Genomic DNA, 24,772 nt, shown 5'->3' with positions numbered 1-24,772 from the left:
TTTGTTTAATTGTTTTTTCCCTAATTGTTTATCGGTTGTATACAAAGTAAGAAAGTATGATTATTGAAGTTGAGTTATCAAAAGGAATTTTTTTTTCAAAAGTAAATGTTTTCAATAAATTGAGTGGGGGTCATGATTATTGAAGTAATTTTTTTACAGAAGTAAATTAAGAAATCATGCTTATTGAAGTTCCTCCGATTTCTCTTTATTCGCATCATCTAATATACATAGCTTATAGTCTTATTTGGTAAGGAGTTGTTTCTGTTTTGAAAGTTTTTGGAATTGTGATTATGGTTTATTGTATCAATTTTGAAAGTGTTTTGGAGTTGTTTTGTTCTTATGACATATGTTTGTCATTTTTTATTTTAGGTGAAACGAGTTTTTGTTGTGTATGGGTTTGTTTTTGTGAAATTTTGGTTGCATTCTGTAGTATATTCTATCAGAATGTCTTTGTATTAATGTATTATATCATAATGTCTTTAGTCACAATTTTCTAGTACAAGCAAATTGCTTCATTTATTCAAGATTCTTAAAGAAGACCACGTGATGCGAACTTTTTCTATGGTTGGAATGAAGTGAGCTTGCGACAATGAATTCTCTCAAGTGCATTTCATATTCAAAAACAAGATTGGCGTATTTTGGATTCTGGTAGAAGATCAAATATATTCTGGATTCTCATAGACAATGAAGTTTATTCTATTTGAATGCATGAAAAAAAATCTGTGTATGGTAGATTCATATGTATTATAATTGTAAAAATCAAAATCATGTGTAACATATTCGTATATAGCAAAATGATATGTATTCTTAAAGCATAACATTCAAAAAAAAATTCATTTTTAGAGTATTCTAAAAGAACGATATATTACAATTAAAATCGAATTAATTAAAACAATTAGAATTTTTAAATCCAAGAGAATTAATTATCTCAAAAATCTGGAATTTTTCATTTTTAAATTTATCTCAATTGACTAAAATATCATTATACCGAAATTAGATGGTATTTTTCAATTATTTTAATTAAATAATAAGTATTAATTAGTTTTCTTAAAATAACTAAAATGCTTTGTCCACAATCAACACTACATCTACACAATAGATAGTTACAATACAATAACTATATATATATATATATATATATATATATATATATATATATATATATATATATATATATATATACATACATATATATCAGATTCGTTGAGAACTCATAGTTTTACGAGAATCCAAAAACTAAATGTGGACTGTTATATCAAAATTAACTCATTAAGGGCATGATTGTCATCTTACCAATCTTATTTAATGATAAAAAAAATTTGTTACTGGAAATATTAAGAAAAATGTCTAACATTTATCATAGTAAATCAAAATTTTGTGACTTTTTATAAAATTAATAATTTTTGATATTCTCTAAAACGCAGATTTTTAATTATTTTTAGAAAAATGAAATTAAAAAAAATTGAATTTTTTTAAAAAAACTACCATCTTTATAAAAAAATAATTTTCAAAAACAAAAATAAATATATAAAAAAATGAAATATTAAAAAAACTATAATTTTTTAACCAAAAAAAATAACATTTTCAGGTGCGTATATGCATATTTTTCAAGTTCGTATATGAATATTTCTTAAACTATAATGCTCATATTTAATCATAAAAAACTTGTTTTTATTTAATAATCTATAAACACAATAATATAAGTATTTTTAATATAAAATAAAATATAAAAAATGCTACAAAGTTTCAAAGTGTTATCATTTCTTACTGTCAATATTTCCATATTTTCTTCAATTTATCAGTTTTTACCACTTCATTTTAAACAAAATTCTTTCAAAAGTAATGTCTATATATCATGTAAGATACAAATGTGATTATATAATGTGATTTTCACATGTGATTGTATTTTTTAATATACAAATGAGAAATTCACAAGAATTTTTTTAAATATTAATTAACGAAGAACACTCACACAAAATGTATGTGTGCATATAGACATAACTCATATGTGATTAACTTGTGATTTATATGTGAATCACATGTATTTTGTATGTGATTCACCTGTGATTTACATATGAATCATACGTAATTCATATGTGATTCACTTGTGATTTACATCTGAATCATGTGTGAATTATATGTAAATTACATGGGATTTACACGTGAATAACATGTAATTCATATATGATTCACTGGTGAATTACACGTGAATCACATGTGATTCATATTTAATTTACATGTGAATTATATTTGATTCATATGTGAATATATCCTGTAATAATCACATATGCAATTAGGTGTATACAAACCCACAAATATACACATATGTAATGTATATAAAGGGTGCACATATGTACCGTACAGAAAGTGTGCATATATACACGTATGTATATGTATGCACTTTTATAAACAATAACAACTTCCTATCATCTATATATATATATATATATATATATATATATATATATATATATATGTGTGTGTGTGTGTGTGTGTGTGTGTGTGTGTGTGTGTATGTGTGTAAATTTTAACAAACAACAGCAATTTCCTGTAATCTATTATAGATTGTCATATATGCATTTTGATATCTAAATTTTCGCATATATCCATTATTTAGTTATGAAAATATGCTTACTTTTCGTATATATATATATATATATATATATATATATATATATATATATATATATATATATATATATATATATATATATATATATAATATATTTGACATTAACTTGAATATAATTTTTTAATGTACTATTTGAAAATATGCATACTTTCTATGAAATTATTAACCACCCAATGATCAAATGATTCTTTATTGTAACATGTAATATCATGTTGATCAAACAATTGCAGAAACCGATAAAATATGCATATATCCATTAAACGAGTTGTATAAAAAACTATAGGGAAATACTCTGATTCAAGTCGTTCAATAGATATAAAATTTGAAAACCGGAACTTACACAATCTGAAAATCTCAAAATAGGAAATTCCAGAATAGATTCAAGTCATCCAGTAAATGCAAATTCATATGAAAGAATGCAGATTCAAATCATTCAATTGATAACAATACCTGATTCAACAAACTTAAACTCAAAACTTGCACAAAATGTCAAAATCGATGAAAATAAGAGAAGGCTTATAGATTCTATTATTCCAGACGTTGAGAGAAGAGAGAAAAGACTCGAACATACGATTTCAAGACCTTAAGGCTCAGAGTAATCTTCTTTTCTTCCTACAACTTCCGATTTGGTGGTAGCGTTGCGATGGCCGATGTGTTAGGTCCATTGGTCTTCATGGTCCTTATTCTCCAGTGAAGCAACGCTGAAGCAAGGGGAGGAACCGCTCATTGACTGGAATATGTGTTGGGGGAGGAAGGAAAGAAGGAACGATAAAGGTGGAAGATCATTTAATGAGTGGGGATAATTTAAGATCTGATTTTGAGCCAACTATTCATGAAGACTTTTGGCATCCTAATAAACGATATCAATCTCGACCTTTGGAGGATTTTGGATTTCATATCGATTGATGATCAGCGGCCATGAAAACTGAATCAATATTGGATCTAGATCTGAAACAGAGTGATGAAGATGTCCATATGTGTGCGTGAGCGAGTAAGATCTGATGTGGAATGTTGATCTGGAGATGTGTGTATGGATTCAATTTCTATAACCCTAAAATACCCCTAATGCCATTGAATTTTAAAACCCCATCTCTTGGATTTTCAGCTTATTTACAAAAATACCATCCTTAATCATGGCCTTTAGTTTTTCTATCTAACAATCCACTTTTAGTTCTCAGGTTCTTGGGAAACTATGACATCTCAAATGATCCTTCCTCTCTCTCTCTCTCTCTCTCTCTCTCTCTCTCTCTCTCTTTATATATATATATATATATAATATTGAAATTGGTAATATGTCTTACCTACGTTAATAAATTCATACACGGCATCCCTCTTCTTATTTCAAATTGTAATTAGGATCCTAGCCTTGAATATTAATTTGGGTTAAATAGTAAGGATTAATCAACTAAGTAAAATGTTTCTCTTACTATAGATAACTGGAAATGGTGATGCTCCTGCTACTCAAAACTCTACTCCAAATTCAAATTTAACTCTCCTATCAATTATATCAAAGGAAAACTCTCTGGTCCAAACTATATGGACTGGATGTGTAACATGAAAATAAATCTATTTTATAAGAATAACGAACATGTTTTCGATAACGCTATTCCTGAGATTGATGAATTGATCGCTGCTCCTAAAGAACTTGTTCTTCATAAACAACATGTTGACGATGCCAAAAAGTTAGCTTGCATTATGATTGCAACTATGGTATCCGACCTACAAAATTCCTATGACAACTACTGGCCATACGAGACGAACTTTTCTCTTGTTGAATTGTTTCATAAAAAGGAAGACAATAACGATATGAGATCGTCAAGTCCCTAATGGCATGTAAGCTTGAGGAAGGAGAATCCATGTGTTCTCATGTATAAATGATATAGAGACATATGGAAATACTAGGGAAGTTCGATGTGAAATTTGATAAGGAATTGGCCATTGACATGGTCTTAAACTCTTTGCTGACTGGTTACGATCCGTTAATCTTGACCTATCACATGAACAACACTGAAATGAAATTGACTCCACAACTTGTTGCAAACTAATGAAGTAGGAAGGAAAAAGTCTCATGTCCCTAGTGCAATAACTACTCTTGTCTTAGACGTCAATCATGGAAAAGGAAAGGAAAAGAAGGCAAACGCCTAACCCAATTGGAAAGGGAAGCCCATGCAGGAACGTCTAATAGCGAGTCAAAGGGAAAAGCCAAATTTGATGTTCCGGTTGTCCGTGATCCTAAAGAGGCCACTTGCTTTCACTGTGGCGAAAAGGGGCATTAGAAGAGAAGTTGCCCGAAATACCTACAAGAGTTGAAAGGAAGGAAAGATCAAGCCATTTGGTTCTTCATCATGTATATACATTATTCAAATCAATAGCACATAACTTGATAATTCTTGGGTCCTTGATACGGGATTTGGTTTTCACATTTGCATTGACATGAAGGGTTTAAGAAGGAGTGAGGATCTTGATGATGGAAGATTGAACCTGATCATGGGGAATATGTTGAGACAATAAATAATAGATCGACAGATTCTAAATAGTAATATGAATTAAAACAACAAAAGAAACGATCAAAGTTGTGCTGAATGATTATAAATCAATGCCTTAGAAGAGCTCGAGGAGAACTTCTCTGTAAGGCAATGTACGGAAAATACAACTGATAACCCTAATATGGTGTATGCATGCACCATTAATAGTATAATCCTAGAATCATAAATAATCAGGTGGACAGGCCCAACCCATTACAAAATGGACTATTATAGCATTCAAAACAACTAACACAACATAAAATATCCCAACAATCTCCCCCTTTGTGTCAATTAAGGAAGGAAATTCTTTAGTTCTGTTGGCACTTCTGAACCTTGAATAGTTTCGGCATTAGACCAAGCAAGGTGTTATGAGCCTGAATATACCTTTTTATAATGTCTGCGATGCATTTCTTGGCGGAAGCATCGTTCGCTTTGTACTGTTCAGTTATTCCCAATACATAGTTCAGACAGGATGTGGAATAAAGATGCTTGTCTAGTAAGTAGAATAAACACCTCTGAATGTTCGTACCATCTCTAGAACTTTGTTGAAACGCCACAATCCAATTATCTTTCTCAATTTTTCCCAGCCTCATCTTGCTGATATCATTCAGAGCTTCTTTAGGCAGCACAGAGGGTTTCTTTCGGATCACAGTCGCAATCTCTACATCCATTTTCCCAACTTCTTGAATGTAAGAGACCAACATCCTTTTCAGATGTGCCACGATGGGTTCGAATTTCTACTTTGATGGGTTTTGAGCATTCTAACACTCCTATTGTGTACATGCAACTCTAAATACCTTGGATTTATGTTTTCTCTATTATACATACAAATATGAATATTCCAAGGTATTACACTATCTAGCATACAATCTTTGACACTTGGATAATAAAAACAAGTTAGAAGACATACCTTTTTATATAGCTTGATTCCTTGATGCTTAAGAGCCGAGTGCCCCAAGTGTGACACCTCAAATGGTTCACACAACACCATGAACATTTGGAATAACTAAGGAATAAAGGATACTTGGTTTACATCTCATAAAATCGGTTATGCCCTCACTACTATGAACTAGTCATCTTTTTCGCCCTAATTTTATGCACCATTGGACTCTTTATATAGTGTGGAGGATTAAGGTTAAACCCTAATACCCATGACCTTTCATTTCCATAGGATCCATGGGTTAAAGCTCCATGGACTATCCATGAAAGCTTAGCCCAACCTAAATGAACTTGGCCCAATATATATATATATATATATATATATATATATATATATATATATATATATATATATATCTAAGAGTCCATATTTAATTAGTTCCTTTTGATCACTTAATTAATTATAAATTAATCCTTGATCAATACTAATTAAATAATACGATTATATATTAATATATTAGAACTTATAATATATTAATATAAATCACTATCATCCTTTTTTTCCTCATCTTGTCTATCCAATTGTCCCAATGCCATGCAACCCAAAATGGACCATGCCAAGTCAGGTCAAGTACATACCAAATATAGTTATGGACTTAAACACTAATCCAACAGTCTCCCACTTGGATAATTCTAAAACTATTATTGAGTATGACTTTAAAAACCAACTGGCAATCGTAGCTCTTTAAGCCGCTGTCGAACTCAGACATTGTAACTGAACTCTGATCTTGTCAATGACTTGTCCATTAGATAAGAGATCATATATTCCTCCATTCTAGATATCATATGGACTGAGACATGGATTATCAATCATTCTCTCAGTTCATTTGTTGTTTCCCGATTTTCGATTTATATTGACTGACTGATTAAACAAATCCAATCAGTCCTGGCTTGGCCAAGCACTCACATGTGTCATCGTTAAATCATTGAGGGGCCCAGATATATCTCTTTTATCCTGAAGATAAAAGGAATGGATAAACTTCGACTCATATGGCTTGTTCTACTACTTGTTGAATCATACACAAAGGCACGTTTTATAACATCAAGTTACCAATGCATTTTCATGCAATCAATGTATAACCAACTCATAGTAACAACTCATATCTCTAGGTTTGAAGAATATAAGATATTATCGTCTCATGATCACTCGTGATAAAATCCATGAAGCGATTCAAATGAGTCCGGGTTGAGTCCAATACTCAGAACTTATGAGTACTCATGAGTGTTGTAGCACCTCTTTGCTATGTCCAACATCTTAGACATCTACAATCCAACTCATGACAGTCTTGATTCATATCTACTTCCAACATATGACCGACTGTGGATGGTTTGAATAGCTTAGTCATTCGGGAAGAATGACCTAGTTTATTCTGGAAGTTAAAAACATGCAAAATGAAACACAAGAATAATTGAATCCAATATGGTATCAAAACCTATGAATATAAATAGAACACTTTTTATTTATCACCATACTGATTACTTCATTATTCATTGTTTCGGTTTTATCAACTTTATACTTGAATTAAAAACACTAGTTGTCCCATGCTCCAAGCATGTAAACTATGTTTTTCTAAACAATAGCTTTGCCGTACACTAAGTATGCACTCTATGTTTGTCAATGATCTTTACTTTGTGAAACAGACCAATTGAACACAATTTCAATGATTCTAATTTCACACTCCCAAATCCTTATCGTAAATGTGAGAATTCCAAATTCCTATCATTTATCGAAATCTATTAGATTTTAAACTTGCATGCACTGACCCTCTTGTAATGAATATGTACAAAGTCACAAAGACTTGTCAACAATCATTATAGGGTATTCCAATGGAGATCAACTCCAAGGAAACAAAGTCTCATATTCAAAGTACATTGCTTTGGACATGCTTCATGCATTAAGTTTTTGTAATCTTACACAGATTGCTTCCACCTATGGAGACAACTCCATATTCCCATTTTGACTATCACTTCTTAAACGAAGAGTTGCCTCTTTCCACACTATCTCAATATGGTCCTCTCCAAAATTTACACCATACTTCCAATTGTCCTTGAGCAACCAATCTTTGGTAAACCTTAGATTGTCCTCAACAATTGCTTAATCATTTTAGTCATATGCAATTCTAGATTTTTCCCACTTAATGCCCAGAGCATTTTTAAAAATTTAGAAATGATGAATATTATAGCACATCCAATCGATTCTATATCCAAAGCATTGGGGACACGATTCATGATGTCTCACATAAAGATATGATACTAGACCAATCTTTTTGCTATAATATTTCTATGTCTATTTTCCAAGTTCTCATAATTTAGATTATGAAAATGGATGTCGTAATCATAACCGAATTTTAGAACGCAAATAATGGACCCATATATAGAATTTCCTTATGTTGAGCCACTCCAACATAAAAGTCATATATATATATATATATATATATATATATATATATATATATATATATATATATATATATATATATATATATAGAGAGAGAGAGAGAGAGAGAGAAAGAGTTAGGTTCATATATAAACTCTAAATATTGTGTGAATGTATGACCAATTGTGATCCAGTCACCATTTAGGGGTAGTTTTGGAATTTTCATACCGTATATTAATAACTATTAAAACGATTTATTGAGATTTAGTCAATCCCATTAATTTAGCGACAAGTTTGGCACTTACCACTAATTTATGACCATCTTCATGTTCATCTCTCCCTCCCCCCCCCCCCTCTCTATACCACCATCATCTTTATCGATGGTAGCACAAGAAAATGTCTCACTTTTCTTTTCAATCCTTAAGAACTGTGAATCATACTATTAAATCTTTAGGTAATTTCAATTTTCTAATAGGCATTTGAATTGTCTCGTTATGTTTAATGGATGCGGGTCTTGATAGCGCTTTTTGAGATGAGGAAAACGAACCATAAAATTATTTCAATCAGGTTATCTTCTCATATATCCCTACGCAAACACAATATCATCTTCATTTGCTTTTTAAATGTTCCATTAGACACTAATTCAGGTTGCAATTCACACGGTCTTTATGATTTCTCGTCTGATGCATTCATGCCCCCATCGTAATCGATTCTATAATTTATCTAATTATCGGATTTTTGAAACATTGTTGACGATTTCGCATCCACACATATTCTCGCCTCCAATCACCAACAATAATTTCTAAATCAATTGGAGTCTTGGAGCAATTATCTCATTCTCCAAGGAATAAGGTATGTAAATCGTTTCTTTGTTTCTAAATTTATAATCTTTATCTGATTATATGATTTTGGTATGTATATTTACCTCTTTGGTTTGACATTTTAATTGCGTTGGATTGCAATAATTTATATTTGTGAACTGACCAGGTTGTTTTTTTTTGTTGCTTTCAATTAGTATTTCAAAATTTAGTTTGTTTTCTTTTGATTCTTAAACAATAACTAGGTTGTTTTTAGTAGTTGATTGTGATGTTTGCTTACAAAATTGTTTGTGATATTCTCGATATTTTGGTAAAATTTGTTGGATACTTCTCTGTGACTTGAGATTTATATGATTTGTATGATAGTATCAAAGAATGAATTGAATGGTTTGTTTTGCGGGAATGAAAGCTAAAATTATTTGTTTTGTGTGATATAATGGAGTCAATGATTCTTAAATGTATATGATAAGTTTTTTTTTATATGGTTCATGATGTTATGTTTCAGATTCCAACAAGATTTAGTGCAAGAATCAACGATTTCACATGGAGTGTGGAATGGAGATGAGTATTGGTCGTCGATCTACCAAAAAGAAAGCTCTGTTTATGATCATATGTTCTTATTCTTCAAATGATGGTGCAATAATGTTGTTATTCTTCAAGAATACGTCTTACTTCTTCTATTCTTATAGATTCCTATTTTTGTTTAAAAAAATGTTTGTATTCTTAAAGAATAGATCAGAATATGTAACACTATTTTAAATAAATTTAATTTAAGAATTAGATTGTGTAATGCTCATATTCTGATAGAATGTTATGTGTTTTATGAAAATTTACCAATCATTCTTATGAGAATTCCATTTCTCTCATATTGTAATTGATTAAAAACTCGGAAAAAGAATCAAAATTGATTGAAAAATTAAAAGTTCTCACTTATTCTCACGTAATATGTATTTTTACAGAAGGGTAAACGTAATTTTATTGAATATGTATTCTTAAAGAATACGTCTTCCCCATTTTGAAAGAATATATATTCTTCAAGACTCATCTATACGTAATTTTAAATAATGTATTATTATATAAACATAAATCTAATATTCTTTAAGAATGATTATAGTAACCGGTTGTTTATAATTTTGATGAACATATACATCTGATTAGTGATTTTTTAATAACTGATTTATTTTTTAAAAACATTAATTTAGATATTTAATTGTTTGATTTTTTTATTAGTTAGTTTGAATTTGAATTAGTTGACTAAAATATAAGTAATTCTACTTTCTCTCTCTTAATCAAATATCATAATTGCCTTTATAATTAATTAACGATAATTATATTGTATATGTTATCCTATGTTAATATCGTGTACCATACGATCACAACCCTTTCATTATTTTAATCTAATGGACAAGATTTGGTCATATATTCACACAATATATCCTTGACTAAAGATGATTAAAATCTCAATCTAAGCCTTTTAGAATTAAAATGAGGTATAATTTCCTCTCCCTTAATTATAGCAAAACAACTTTTTCAACCCCAACAACTTCATGAATTGAAGCTTTTGTTTTCTATAATTAACATTGCTAACTTGCAATACTTGTCATACTTATCATGCTCCCACTAACATGATGATTATTAGCATAATACATATGCTCCCACCAGCTTTGACATGTATCCAAAAATTAGCTGGACTTCTAGAAATCAATACTTTATTGACTTTCTTAAGAAAGTTTAGATTTCTGATACAAGATTGCTTTGATAAGACTTTATCAAGATACACCTTATCTTAGATAGCTCACAGGTGTGTCTAAACAATTTTAGAACTATGAAAAGGGATGTTGTAATCATAGTCTCGATTGTTTAGACTTTAGCCATTTCTCATAAGTCCATGTTAGTGTGCTAGTTAACCATGCACGCTCCACAAACGACTTTAAGAATGCAAAGATCACAATTGCTATCTTACTTAAAATCTACTTTGTGGAAGTGTTTCCTCACCATTATTTTCATGAATCGAAGAGAAACCTTATGACCCTTAGTTTTTCTGGTGTATGTGTTCTTATCCACGTGAATTTGTCACATCCATAATCACAAGACTAGGTTAGTGACAAATCCAAACTCATATGGATTGAACTTGTGCAATCTTAACTTCTCACCACCTGGCATTACTGGTCCTGCCATTGCTTCCAAGTAATTATGCAAACAATTGAGAACATGTAGAACTCAAAGGTATAGCCAACTTTACTGGAATAGGCACATAAATGTCAATATGTCAACATGATAGGTTATATACCTCACGTCGTGTGCTAGTGTCAAACTACAAGTTTTTATTTTTGATTAGAACTTGAAATTCTTTCAGGATCTTTAAGACTCCCACTATCCTCTTGACATATAAGACTATCTTGCCAAATATTCAATAGATAGTGCAGATTCTTTATCAAGACAAACACTTGGCCTTAGTTGGTCTTTGTTTTATCCAAAACATCACAACTTACCAATTTCAAATGTAAAAGAGTAGGACACATTCTACTCTTACATTTGAAAAGTGTTAGTAATGTCACTCAAATTACAATCTTGGAGTATGACTCTAAGACTTGTTTTTGGAATGAAGTATGAATCATCTTCTTGATTTAACCATTTAAGCAATTCTTGATTCCTCTTCTTAGCCATAGGAATGTACTAAGATGTCCTTAGATGACCAATTGTGATATGGTTTCTTAATCATTAAGATGATCACAAAACATGATACTAAAGTACTCTCCCATCTTTTCAGATTTGAGAAACTTTTATCTTTCTGCCTAATTTGATTCTTCTCATTCGTTCTACCATACATCGAAACTTTTCCAATGTTTCAAAATTATACTTAAACTTGTAAGTATAACCATGTTTACAAAACTTTAGTAAATCATGACGAATATTCTTATCAATCTTTTGTAGTGGACTTGACTAGTGCACAAGAATGTGTACTTGATCCCTTAGTCCTGCACTTGACTCACATATACATGTGAACAAGGAATTAATCTTAATTTTCCAAAGATGAAAATTCTCATTCATCATACTATACAACTTGCATGAATCCAAGCTTCGATCCAATTGAACCTTAGGTGATGAGACTCTTTCCTTACTTGGTAAATTTAGACACTACCACAGATGAAGGAATCAAATTCATATTTCCAATATTGCTAGAAACATACAAACATCTAGTTTTCATAAATGCCATTAAAAGGAGATATAAAATAAAGTAGAACTTTTATTTATTTATAAAAATGCGGATTTTTTTCCTTACAATGCAACTTGAAATGAAAACTATGCTATTACATGTTTCCTAGCAATCTATCATAACTCCTAAGAAGTAGCTCAAGAATCCAATCTTCAAACCATGCGATAGAAATCCATCTATGCGATCAGATTCAGCATACTCTTTCTTAAAGTTTCCTTCCCTTTGCTTGATCCTGCTAAATATCAAAATGCAACCAAGTCACATTTTTGTATTACGAATCATCAACTGGGAACTTAAGAGAGTTAGATTGTGGACTTTACCTAAGAGTGAAACTTTTGACTTTAGCATCCTTATGATCTTTAAGGTAAATGTGGCAGCTTCGCAACCAATGCCCCTTCGTTTGGGAATAGAAACATATGGACTCTTTGGTAATGATACATGGGACTATCTCAGACTTAGCCTTTCTCTTTACCATTTGGTCAACCGAGCTGACTATGGCCGATACCTTTCCATTGTTAAGAGAAAGCTTTTACTGGGTATCCAATGTTACCATTGTCAATGTCCATTAAAGGTTTGGGAAGTTCATCTTCTAATCAGATTTGCTTTACTAGTCCTCAAATCATTTTTGATTCAACAGCACCAAGCAAATAGATAAGATAATTAAGGGTCATGTCATAGTCTGTTTCATAGTGGTCCCAAAGGAACTTGCTATGTGACTTACAAAAAGATTGAACATCCAACTTCCTCAAGACTTTGACATCCAACTCTCCCGGCTTGTCAATATGTGACTTTATCTCCAAGATCTGAGCACACATAGATTTTGCTTGCCAATAGGGCTTGAGTGACGTTAAAATTTTCAAGAACTTGTAGGTTAGGGAGAATAATTGGAGGAGGTGACAGAAAAGAAGTATGATTTCCATGAACCAACCATGGGACATCATCTTCATTAGGAAAGCTTGTTCTAAGAGATCTGGGATGATCATAGATGTCTAAACCAGACATCTAATATGGGAGATATTCAAGTAAGTTGATTTAAGTCCTTAATATAACACCTAATATAAAATATTAAGGCTAGGACCCAACCCAATATTTTATAACTTGGAAGAGGGATGTCGTAATCCAGGCTAATGACGATTCACCAATTTCCACCATCAAAAACAAAATAATTTATTAGGTTTTAATTGGTTTAGAAACTCCTAGATTCTTTTGAGATTCATTAAACTTTTCAATGGCGTGTTTCAATCTCGATTGTGCCCTTCAGGTTTTATGACAGGGATGCCGAGGATCACAAAACAAGGTGTGAAGTAACCATGCAAATTAGATGGTACTCTTAAATGTTTATCACTCAACCGATGTGTCAGTTAACCACACACGCTCCACCGGCCTATGATAAACTTTAAGAAACCCTTTGCCTACACTGTTAAAACCATTTAGTGTGCTGGTTAACCACACACGCTCCACTACCAGCTCAAACAAAGTGCAAAGTGTAATTTTATAGATTAGCACCTTATTCACATTTTCCTAAGTAACTAAGATTAGGAATTTATAAGTGTTTAGTTACTTAGTATTTATCATTATACTTGTAATGAAGGGAGAATTACAGTCCTTGTCCTACCTGTTAGGCTAACGACCCTCCACCAGTCAAGGAAGCGGTGTGTGAGAGTGGACACCCATTAAACTAGCATTTTATAGGCAGTAACCTTATACCCCCCTTATAGACCGGCTTTGTGAATGAGGCCTACTAATGGTAAGACGACTTGCTCTTATACATATATATATATATATATATATATATATATATATATATATATATTATTAACTTATAATATTATAAAGTATAACGGTTGAATTTTAACTTTTAAAATCCTAAGGGCTTAATTTGGAATTAAAGTATTCATGAAAGAAAATTTTTCAAATTCCAAAACTTAAGGGCAACCGAGCTGACTATGGCCAATACCTTTCCATTGTTAAGAGAAAGCTTTTACTGGGTATCCAGTGTTACCATTGTCAATGTCCATTAAAGGTTTGGGAAGTTCATTTTCTAATCAAATTTGCTTTACTAGTCCTCAAATCATTTTTGATTCAGCAGCACCAAGCAAATAGATAAGATAATTAAGGGTCATGCCATAGTCTGTTTCATAGTGGTCCCAAAGGAACTTGCTATGTGACTTACAAAAAGATTGAACATCCAACTTCCTCAAGACTTTGACACCCAACTCTCCCCACTTGTCAATATGTGACTTTATCTCCAAGATCTGAGCACACATAGACTTTACTTGCCAATAGGGCTTGAGTGACCTTAAAATTTTCAAGAACTTGTGGGTTAGGGAGAATAATTGGAGGAGGTGACAGAAAAGAAGTATCATTTCCATGAACCAACCATGGGACATCATCTTCATTAGGGAAGCTTGTTCTAAGAGATTTAGGATGATCATAGATGTCTAAACCAGACATTTAGTATGGGAGATATTCAAGTAAGTTGATTTAAGTCCTTAATATAACCCTTTGCCACCTTTGCTTAGAACCAATTAGTGTGCCGATAAACCACACACGCTCCACTAACTTCTTAGCAAGGGTGCAAAGTGTAATTTCATGGGATTGCATCAATTCACTTTTCCTAAAGTAACTAGGATTCGGAATTTTGAAAAACATGTAGTTACTTTGTATTTCATATTATACTTTTAATAAGAATATGAGGTTGCCCTATCCTACCCGTTCAGCGAACGACCCTCCACCGATCAAGCAAGCGGTGGGTGTGAGTGTACACCCATTAAGCGCCATTTTATAGGCCTCAACCTTATACCCACCTTATAGAACGGCTTCGTGAATGAGGCCTACTAACGGTAAAACTAGCATTTTTAATGATACATATATATATATATATATATATATATATATATATATATATATATATATATATATATATATATATATATTAATCTTGTAATATTATATTAGTATAGGGTTGAATTTTAAACTTGTAAAATTCTAGGGTTTGAAATTTAAATTGTCTAAATTAAACTCTTAATCACAAAACATAAATTTCAAAACTTGAGGGCAAGTTTTAAACTTTTCAAAACATAGGGGGTCAAATAACAAATAATCTGAATTAACATTTAATCACATAATTATCCATATTTGATTTATTTAATAATTTCTTGCCAAACAATTTACCAATTTAATTAAAATAATTAATCAATTATCATATAAGGAAATTAATATTTAATTAATTGATAAATATCTTAAATTAGGTCAAGAATATATTCATATATATATATATATATATATATATATATATATATATATATATATATATATATATATATATATATATATATATATCATAAAATCGGATTTATATTGACCTAGCATTATTAAGGTAAGTACCCACAAGATAAACAACAAGAAATCCCGAAATTAGCTCTTTCTGACGCTCGGACTCGCCGAGTACCACAATGGACTCGCCGAGTCGAACCTACTCGCCGAGTCCACTATGGGACTCGCCGAGTTCACCAGGCAGAAACACAAAATTTGAATTTTGAAGGCATCAAACAAGCAACCAATGCATCAATTCAATAGAAACCAATCTAGGCTCTGATACCACTGATGGGTTTTAGCCATATGAACATTCCTATGTGCACATGCAAACCCTAATGCTTGGATCTAGGTTTCTCTAATTGAACATGCATTGAATCCAAGACTTCTAATGGCTAATAGATTATAATAACAATAAGAAATTAGAATTAGAAGTTTACCTTGAATCACTTGCTTGATCTTCTTGTCCTTGGAGCTTTAGAGTCACAATTGTCACTCCTCTAATGGATTACAAACACCAACTAGCAAGAGGATGATTTGAGAGAGAGGAGAGAGGATCAAGAATCGGCCAGGGTTTCTTCTAGAGCATAGGTGTCGATTTCCCTTGACCCTTAGGGTCTATTTATACTAGCAAGGCTCCTAGGGTTTCACCCTTAAACCCTATTTGGATAACTTAAGCCCTAAGCAATCCAATACCCTAATGATAAGCCCTTGGACGATTTCAAGGCCTATCCAAAGTCCTCAAAACCGTCCCCCTTTATCCTTAAGGGATTTATAGCCCAAAGTACAACTATCATACAATTGACAGTTTATGCCCCTTTATTCAATTAATCTCTTTAAGTCACCAAATTAATTCCTAATTAATTTATGACTTATATTAATCAAATAATAATATTATTATTCCTTATATTATTCTCATAATATATTAATAATATTCCTTCTGTCATAATAAATCATCCTGTCAAGTTGCTATGGTGAAGGCAACCCAAAAAGACCATGCACAACCAGGTCAAATACTTGCCTAATATAGTTGCAGCCTTAGACACTATTCCAACAGTCTCCCACTTGGATAAGTCTAGTAACTATATACAAGTATAATCCGATTAGCAATCGTAGCTCTCAAAGACGCTGTCAAACTCTGATCTAATCAATCCTGTCCTTTAGATAAGGGATCGTACAGTCCTCTGTTTAGATATCATGCTGACAATTCTATGGAACCAATTTGTCTAGCATTTGGTTTCTCGGTTTCAGATTTATTTGACATAGAACTTAATCGAACACATCAATTTAGTTCTGACCGGACCCGGCACATAAGTCAAATCAAATCATCGAGCGACCGAGATATCGCTTTTACCCTCTTAGGATAAAAGTAACAAATAAACTTCGACTTATATGCATTTACTTATTAATTAATCAACTATACACAACAATGTGTTTTATAACATCAAATTACTGATGCGGTTTCGCATTATCAATGTACAACCAATTAACAAATAACAAACCATATATCTTGGTTTTAAGACCATATGATATTATCATCTTGCGATCACCCTTTTATCACATTCCATAAGGTGATTCCAGCAAGCGCGGGTTTGTTCCAATGCTCAAAACTAGTTCATAAGCACTCATGAACATTGCAGCAACCTTTTGCTATGTATAATACCATTTAGACAATCTACACACCAATTCATGACAATCTTCATTCATATCTACTTCCAATATACGAACGATTGTGGACAATTTGAATAATTCGATTATTCTTAATAAACTCAATTATTCTGGAAGTCAACACATGCAAAGTGAAACAATAGTTAAACAATTAACCTAAGACAGTAACATTACTCATAAATAATACTCTTTTATTTAATCATCAAATGTTAATTACATTTATCTATTACACGTTTCTACTACTATCTAATCTATACTAATATCATCTTTCAGCTCAATATTCCTAGCATGCTGCAAGTGCTTAACCCTACTCAATCCCTTCATAAGCGGATCTGTTGGGTTATCTTCTGATGATATCCTCTTCACCACGAGTTGTCCTTCTTCTACACGATGTCTAATAAAGTGATATTTTCTATCGATATGTCGAGATCTACCATGATCCCTTGGTTCCTTGGTCAAGGCAACCGCTCCTTCATTATCACAGAAAATCTCCATGGGCTCCATAATGGCAGGTACAACTCCAAGATCACCGATGAAGTTCTTCAACCATATTGCCTCCTTCTATGCTACGCTCGCTGCAATGTACTCTGATTCACACGTTGAATTAGCTACGGTTTCTTGCTTGGAACTTTTCCAAGTTACTGCTCCTCCATTCAGGGTAAAGACCCAGCCCGACTGCGAACGGTAGTTGTCCCTGTCGGTCTGAAAGCTGGCGTCACTATACCCTCGCACCTTCAAATCATCACTCCCTCTGAGGACTAAGAACCATTCCTTCGTCCTCCGAAGGTACTTAAGGATATTCTTGACCGCAATCCAATGGGATCTGCCAGGGTTCCCTTGATATCTACTAACCATGCTCAAAGCAAAGGCTACATCAGGGCGAGTACAAGTCATTGCATACATGATTGAGCCAACTGCGGAAGCATATGGAACTCAGCTCATTTCTGCTATTTCAGCTTCTGTACTCGGACTTTGAGTCTTACTCAACTTGGCATTACTTTGTATCGGTAATTCTCCCTTTTTCGAGTTTTCCATACTAAAACGTTTTAGTACTTTATCTAAGTAAGTATTCTGACTAAGTCTTATTAGTCTCTTACTTCGTTCTCTCACTATCCTTATTCCCAAAATATAGGAAGCCTCTCCGAGGTCCTTCATAGCGAAGCACTTCCCGAGCCAGGACTTAACCTCCTGCAGAGTCGGGACGTCGTTTCCTATGAGTAGTATGTCGTCGACATACAAAACGAGGAAGCTTACTGTACTCCCACTGGACATATACACATGATTCATCTTCGCTTCGTACAAATCCAAACTCTTTGACTTTCTCATCGAAGCAAACATTCCATCTGTGAGACGCTGGCTTAAGTCCATAAATGGACTTCTCAAGCTTACACACTCTATTTGGATGCTTTGGATCGACAAAACCCTCTGGCTGAGCCATGTAAACATCCTTTGCCAACTTCCCATTAAGGAAAGCGGTTTTGACATCCATTTGCCAAATCTCATAATCATGAAATGCGGCAATTGCTAGCATCACTCTAATAGATTTTATCTTCGCAACTGGTGAGAAGGTGTCATCATAGTCAACTCCGGGAGTTTGAGTAAAGCCCTTCGCAACCAATCGCGCCTTATATGTTTGTACGTTTCCATCCACGTCGGTCTTCTTCTTGAAGATCCATTTGCACCCAACGGTCTTACGTCCGGGCACATTATCAACCAAATTCCAAACTTGGTTGTCATACATGGACTGGATCTTGCTTTCCATTGCCTCTTTCCATTTTGCAGACTCCGGGCCTGCCATGGCTTCCTTATAGCTATTAGGTTCATCTAGATTTATTAGTGTACCATCACTAATATACGTATCCCCTTCGGTAGTAATATGAAAACCATAAAACTGGGGTTGAACTCTAGCTCTTTCGGAACGTCTAACAGGTAAGGACTCGTCAATCGGTTCAACCGGAGTTTCCTCCTCGTGTTGAGTGCCAGCGGTAGAGGTTCCTTCATCTATCGACTCTTGAATCTCTTCAAGCTCGATTTGCCTCCCACTGTCTCCTTGGCTTATGAGTTCTCGCTCTTGGAAAACTCCTCTCCTCGCAAAAAGACAACATTGTCCTTCGGTCTATAGAAGAGATATCCAAAGGATTTCTACGGGTAGCCGATGAAAATACATCGCTCACTACAAGGATCGAGGTTGTCATGAGTATCTCGTCTTACGAAAGCCTCGCAACCCCAAACCTTGATATGTACTAACGAGGGAGCTTTCCCTGTCCACATCTCGTGAGGTGTTTTAGCAACCTTCTTAGTAGGGACTCGGTTAAGGATACGGGCGGCAGTCTCTAAGGCATACCCCCATAATGAGATAGGTAGTGAAGCACGACTCATCATAGAGCGGACCATGTCTAACAAGGTTCGATTACGCCTTTCTGCCACACCATTCAATTGTGGTGTCCAAGGTGGCGTTAATTGTGAAACTATTTCACACTCCTTGAGATAGTCATGAAATTCAAGACTTAGGTACTCTCCTCCTCGATCGGATCGAAGCATCTTGATTTTCCTGCCCAATTGATTCTCCACTTCATTCTTGAACTCCTTGAACTTTTCAAACGTTTCTGACTTTTGCTTAATTAAGTAGATATACCCATATCTACTATAGTCATCGGTAAAAGTCACATAGAAGCGGTTCCCATCCATTGTGGTTGATCTAAACGGTCCACATAAATCGGTATGTATGAGGTTGATATGTGCATATTTAGTTCATATTAAGTATAGATTTTTATTCATTTATTAACTAAATTATTGCATTTGATGGACAAAAGGTACTTAAAAGTGTTTGAATTATATTTTCAGTCCAAAAATGAAGCTCGGAAGCAGAAGGAAGCAGGAGGAGCGGTTGAGAGATCGAGAATGGAATAGAGAAGAAAAACACTAAAAATAAAACCTACTCGGCGAGGGGGTCGACTACTCGGTGAGTTCAACCGAAGATTCGAGAAGATAAAGACTCGGGATCCCAGAGACTTATCACAATACGGGGACTGAGAGATGGACTCGACGAGTCGCCACCTGACTCGACGAGTCAATTCGTATATATAAGGATAACTCCTCAGAACGATGGGGAGGATTTCTAGGATGATTCAGAAGAGTTTAGCTACGATTAAGAAGGCAGAAAAACCCTAGAAGATGATGAGAGAAGCTAGAATTCAATCCCGAAGGAGAATTGAGGCAAAATTTCATCATTCCATTTAATCTTTTGTTTTGACATTATGGTTCAACAATTAGATTTTATTTGTTTGTTGTTATTTACTTCAATTATGAGCTAAAACCTTTAGACTTCTGTTTGGGGATACAAAGTTGATAATATGGTTTAATTGATTGGTAGGATTAATTCTAAGTTGGTGATTTTTGTTATTTTAGCTTGCTAAAGAACCTTGTGTGTGAATAATAATTAATTTTCTGTTAATAGGAGGATAATTTATTAGCATGAACATCTATTGATTATCAACCTCATATGCTATGTGATCACCTTGCCATATGTCTAGGATTAATGAACATGAAACTAGAGTTAATAAGAAAATTGAGTAAATTCATGTGCGAGCTTGCATGATGACCATCAACAAGAAGTTAATTAAAAGATTAAATTAGTTAACTATTGCAAGTCTAAATTAACCCGAATAATTAATCTAGTAAATCTAATTAAATTAGACAATTGGCCACTATTTAAGTTAGTTTATTTGCTAAGGATTAGTGTAGTGAAGGCGAATCTAATCACTTGAATCGGTAACCAACAAAAGAATTAATCCATTGCACCATTACCTTGAAATCAACCATAGGACCAATTGAGTTGAACTAAACAGAAGTTCCTTTCCATTTATTGAATCTAGTTAATTCTTTGTTTTCTAGTTTTTAAATTAGTAATAGTTAGCAAGTTTCTACTCTTGTAAAACTAGAGAAAACCCCTTACTTATTAATTAATTAATTTAGATAGAATTAGTTTTTATTTTTAATTTGTCGTTCCCTGTGTTCGATACCCTACTTATTCAACTATACCACAATTGATAGGTTCACTGCCTTTGTGTGTTATTTTATAATTAAAAGTAGGTTTAAAACTAAGTGAGTTTGCACACATCAAGTTTTTGGCGCCGTTGCCGGGGAACGGTTCTTAAAATTAACATTAAATTCTAATTTAATCGATCCTTTGTGTGAGATTTATCTCACACAAAGTTATTTAAAAGTTAATTCAGTAAGTAGAATTAGTTTTAATAAAATTCCGTTTTTAGAGTAACTAGATTTTTTTTTTTGTTTTTGCCTTGAACCCGCCGAGTGCACTCGTGCCGACTCGGCGAGTACATCGATGTTACAGCTTTAATTTTTTATTTTATTTTTGTTCTTTTTACACGTTTTCTGTTTTATTTACAGCTGTTTCATGACCCGAGGATCTGATACATCTCTGGTCCCTCCTCTTGAAGACCCATAATCCGCACTAAGGAGGAGCAAAGGCAAAACTGTTGGAGAATCCGCTTCTTCAAAGAACTCACCACTCAAAAACCTAAAGTCCATTTTCTGCAAGAAGAGAAGCAGCAAATCAGGGGCATCCAGTGCATCTTTGACAATCGGCGACCCAATTCAAGAGGATATCGAATACGAGACCGAGGAAGAAGAAGAGCCCACATACGAGCACGACTCCGAGTTTGAAGACGATTTAGCCATCACCATGGCTAATATAGATGAAGTCCCCATGGGGGAATGGAAGAAGAGGATGCGCGATGACACCGGCCCGGGACTTGTGCAGCCCGCAATTCCCGCGACCGCCACTTTCGAACTAAAAGGCCATATTCTCGCTCAACTCAAGGAGATTCCCTTTTATGGAAAGGATCACGAAGACGCCTACAAGCACTTGGACGAAGTGAATGATGTAGCTGACTACTTCAATGTACCGAATGCTCCCCGTGAGACCCAGCTTCTTCGCATGCTTCCAGTCACGTTCAAAGGAGCTGCAAAGGACTGGCTAAAGTCACTTCCTCCCGGATCGGTCACCACATGGGCCAAGATGAAAGAAGATTTCATAGACCACTTTTGCCTGCCCTCCAAAATAGCCAAGCTAAAGAAAGCCATTGCCAACTTCGAGCAACAACTCGAAGAATCTCTTTATGAAGCATGGGAAAGGTACAAGAGTTTGCTTAGAAATTGCCCACATCACGACCTTAATAGCCAACAAGAGGTCTCCATTTTCTATGATGGAGTCAATGTCACCACAAGGCAATTGCTCGATTCTCAAGGCCCGCTCACGAAGAAGGCACCCCCGGTGATCAAGGAGCTAATTGAAGAATTCTTTAAGCACTCTAGAGAATACCACAATCCAAGAAATGAAGTAAGTCGGGGGGTAGTGAACTCGGAAAATGATAGCATGGCGGCGGTGATAGCTAAGCTCAATAGTCTAGATAGGAGGATGACAAAAATGGATCAAACAATCCATGCTATTCGGGTTGGATGTGAAAATTGTAGAGGGCCCCATCTCACAAAGGATTGTGATTTGGATGAGAATGGAAACAAAAAGGCTCAAGTATTCTATTCAAGTGGCGATCGATACGACGAAAATTGGCGGAAACCGAAGAAAGAATGGCTCCCATACGAAGAATACAAGAAAGCTAAGGAGGAGAAATACAAGCAGAAGGAGAGGGGATATTATCAAAAGGAAGAACCGGTAATAGAAAAGAAAGCCAATTTGGAAGAAATGTTCACTAGATTCATAGCCGCGTCCGAAAAGAGACACAATGATCATGATGCTGAAATACATGAGACCAGAAACATGCTAAGGAATCAGCAAGCATCCATTCTCAACATTGAGAAACAGCTGGGACAGCTTGCACACCAAGTGAACGAAAGAAGGCTGGGTCAACTTCCAAGTACTACCGAAGCCAATCTGAGAATGGAGAATGTGAGTGCAGTGACTTCCAGCAATGAAGAAAGTTTCACACATGCACAGAGGATCTCCAAGAGGAAGACAGAAAAGGCAGAAGATTCGGCTCCAGCAAAACCGGACCTGACTCGCTGAGTCCCTCTAATGGACTCGACGAGTCCATGCGTAAATGACAAAACTGTCATTCCCTTAAAGCCATATAATCCTCCTCTTCCATTCCCAATCAAAGCCATGCCTGTGGAAAAAGTTGAAACCTATAGAGCCTTTATGAAGCACGTTAAAGCCCTACAAGTCAATGTGCCATTTGTAGAGACGATGCTCACAACACCCAAGTACTTCAACTTACTAAAAAGTCTCTTTGCTGCTAGGAAAGACTTGGCTGAAGAAGCAGAAATAATATTGAGTGAGCTACCCGAAAAGAAGGGCGATCCAGGGAGTATTATAATTCCGTGCCAGTTTGGAAATTTATTTGTCACCCAAGCGTTGACCGACTCGGGTGCAAGCATCAATTTGATGCCTTTCTCTTTCTTTAAGAAGTTGAATTTACCAGAGCCAAGACCGGTAAACATGAAGATCCATTTGGCGGACAAGACGACAATTCATCCACGAGGCGTTTGTGAGGATCTTCTCATTAAATTCAACAAGTTTATATTTCTAGTAGACTTTGTGGTGGCTGACATGGAAGAAGACCCCAAAATTCCGATTATTTTGGGGAGATGATTTTTAAACACCGCATGTGCTTTAATTGATGTATGTGAGTCTACTCTAACATTGAGGGTAGGTGACAAGTCCGCAGTGTTTAGAGCCGTACCAGAAGCCAAGCAAGAAGAGAAAAGAAAAGAAGAAATCTCATTTATCCATTTGGATGATGAGATACTACAAAAAGAACTTGAAATTTTGCAAGAAAAAGATCCAACCAAGTTTTTGCTGCCTTCTGGAGAGGATGGAGATATTAACAAGGACCTGGAGGAGATAGAAAAGCTACTGGAAGGAGCCTACTCGGAAAACACAGAGGAAATAGTGGAATACGATCTGACTCGCCGAGTCACTCTCCTAGACTCGACGAGTCCAGTCGAAATTGCCAACAACTTGGACGACTTAGATCTGCTTGTTGCTAGTTCTATGCATATTCTGAACTTGGATATTCTTCATGATTCTATAGAAGAACAAACAGCAGAAGGAGAAATGGATACAGAAGTTCAACACGCCCATATAGCATGTCTTAAGGCAATTCCGATTGAAGATGGGGTAAGCACAGAAAAAGAGGGGAAGGCAAAGGATAGGAGAGTGGAGGCTGATCAACCATTCATTACCAAACCTAGAGCACGCACTTTCACAAAATACGAAGTAATTAAGTTTGAAGAAAAAGA

The 24,772-nt window shown here is 34.3% G+C and overlaps 1 protein-coding gene and 1 non-coding gene across 2 annotated transcripts; one reads left to right on the top strand and one right to left on the bottom strand.

The window, feature by feature from the left end:
* Positions 1–22,580: 22,580 nt before the first annotated feature.
* On the bottom strand, positions 22,581–22,687 carry LOC111897009 (small nucleolar RNA R71). Its single transcript, XR_002852070.1, has one exon. It is a non-coding gene; the product is annotated as a small nucleolar RNA R71 (small nucleolar RNA).
* A 946-nt stretch (positions 22,688–23,633) lies between these two features.
* On the top strand, positions 23,634–24,122 carry LOC111896917 (uncharacterized). The gene has a single exon (XM_023892892.1). The coding sequence runs from the start codon at positions 23,634–23,636 to the stop codon at positions 24,120–24,122; it is 489 nt and encodes a 162-aa protein (XP_023748660.1).
* Positions 24,123–24,772: the final 650 nt, after the last annotated feature.

This window comes from Lactuca sativa, chromosome 1 (assembly GCF_002870075.4).
Source record: "Lactuca sativa cultivar Salinas chromosome 1, Lsat_Salinas_v11, whole genome shotgun sequence".
Lineage (NCBI taxonomy): Eukaryota > Viridiplantae > Streptophyta > Magnoliopsida > Asterales > Asteraceae > Lactuca > Lactuca sativa.
The sequence above is the reverse complement of the archived record's forward strand: the minus strand, read 5'-3'. Positions and strand labels throughout refer to the sequence as shown.

What these genes read in the sequence shown, in the direction of transcription:
- LOC111896917 (XM_023892892.1), top strand. Translation starts at nt 23,634, where the DNA reads ATGCCTGTGGAAAAAGTTGAAACCTATAGAGCCTTTATGAAGCACGTT.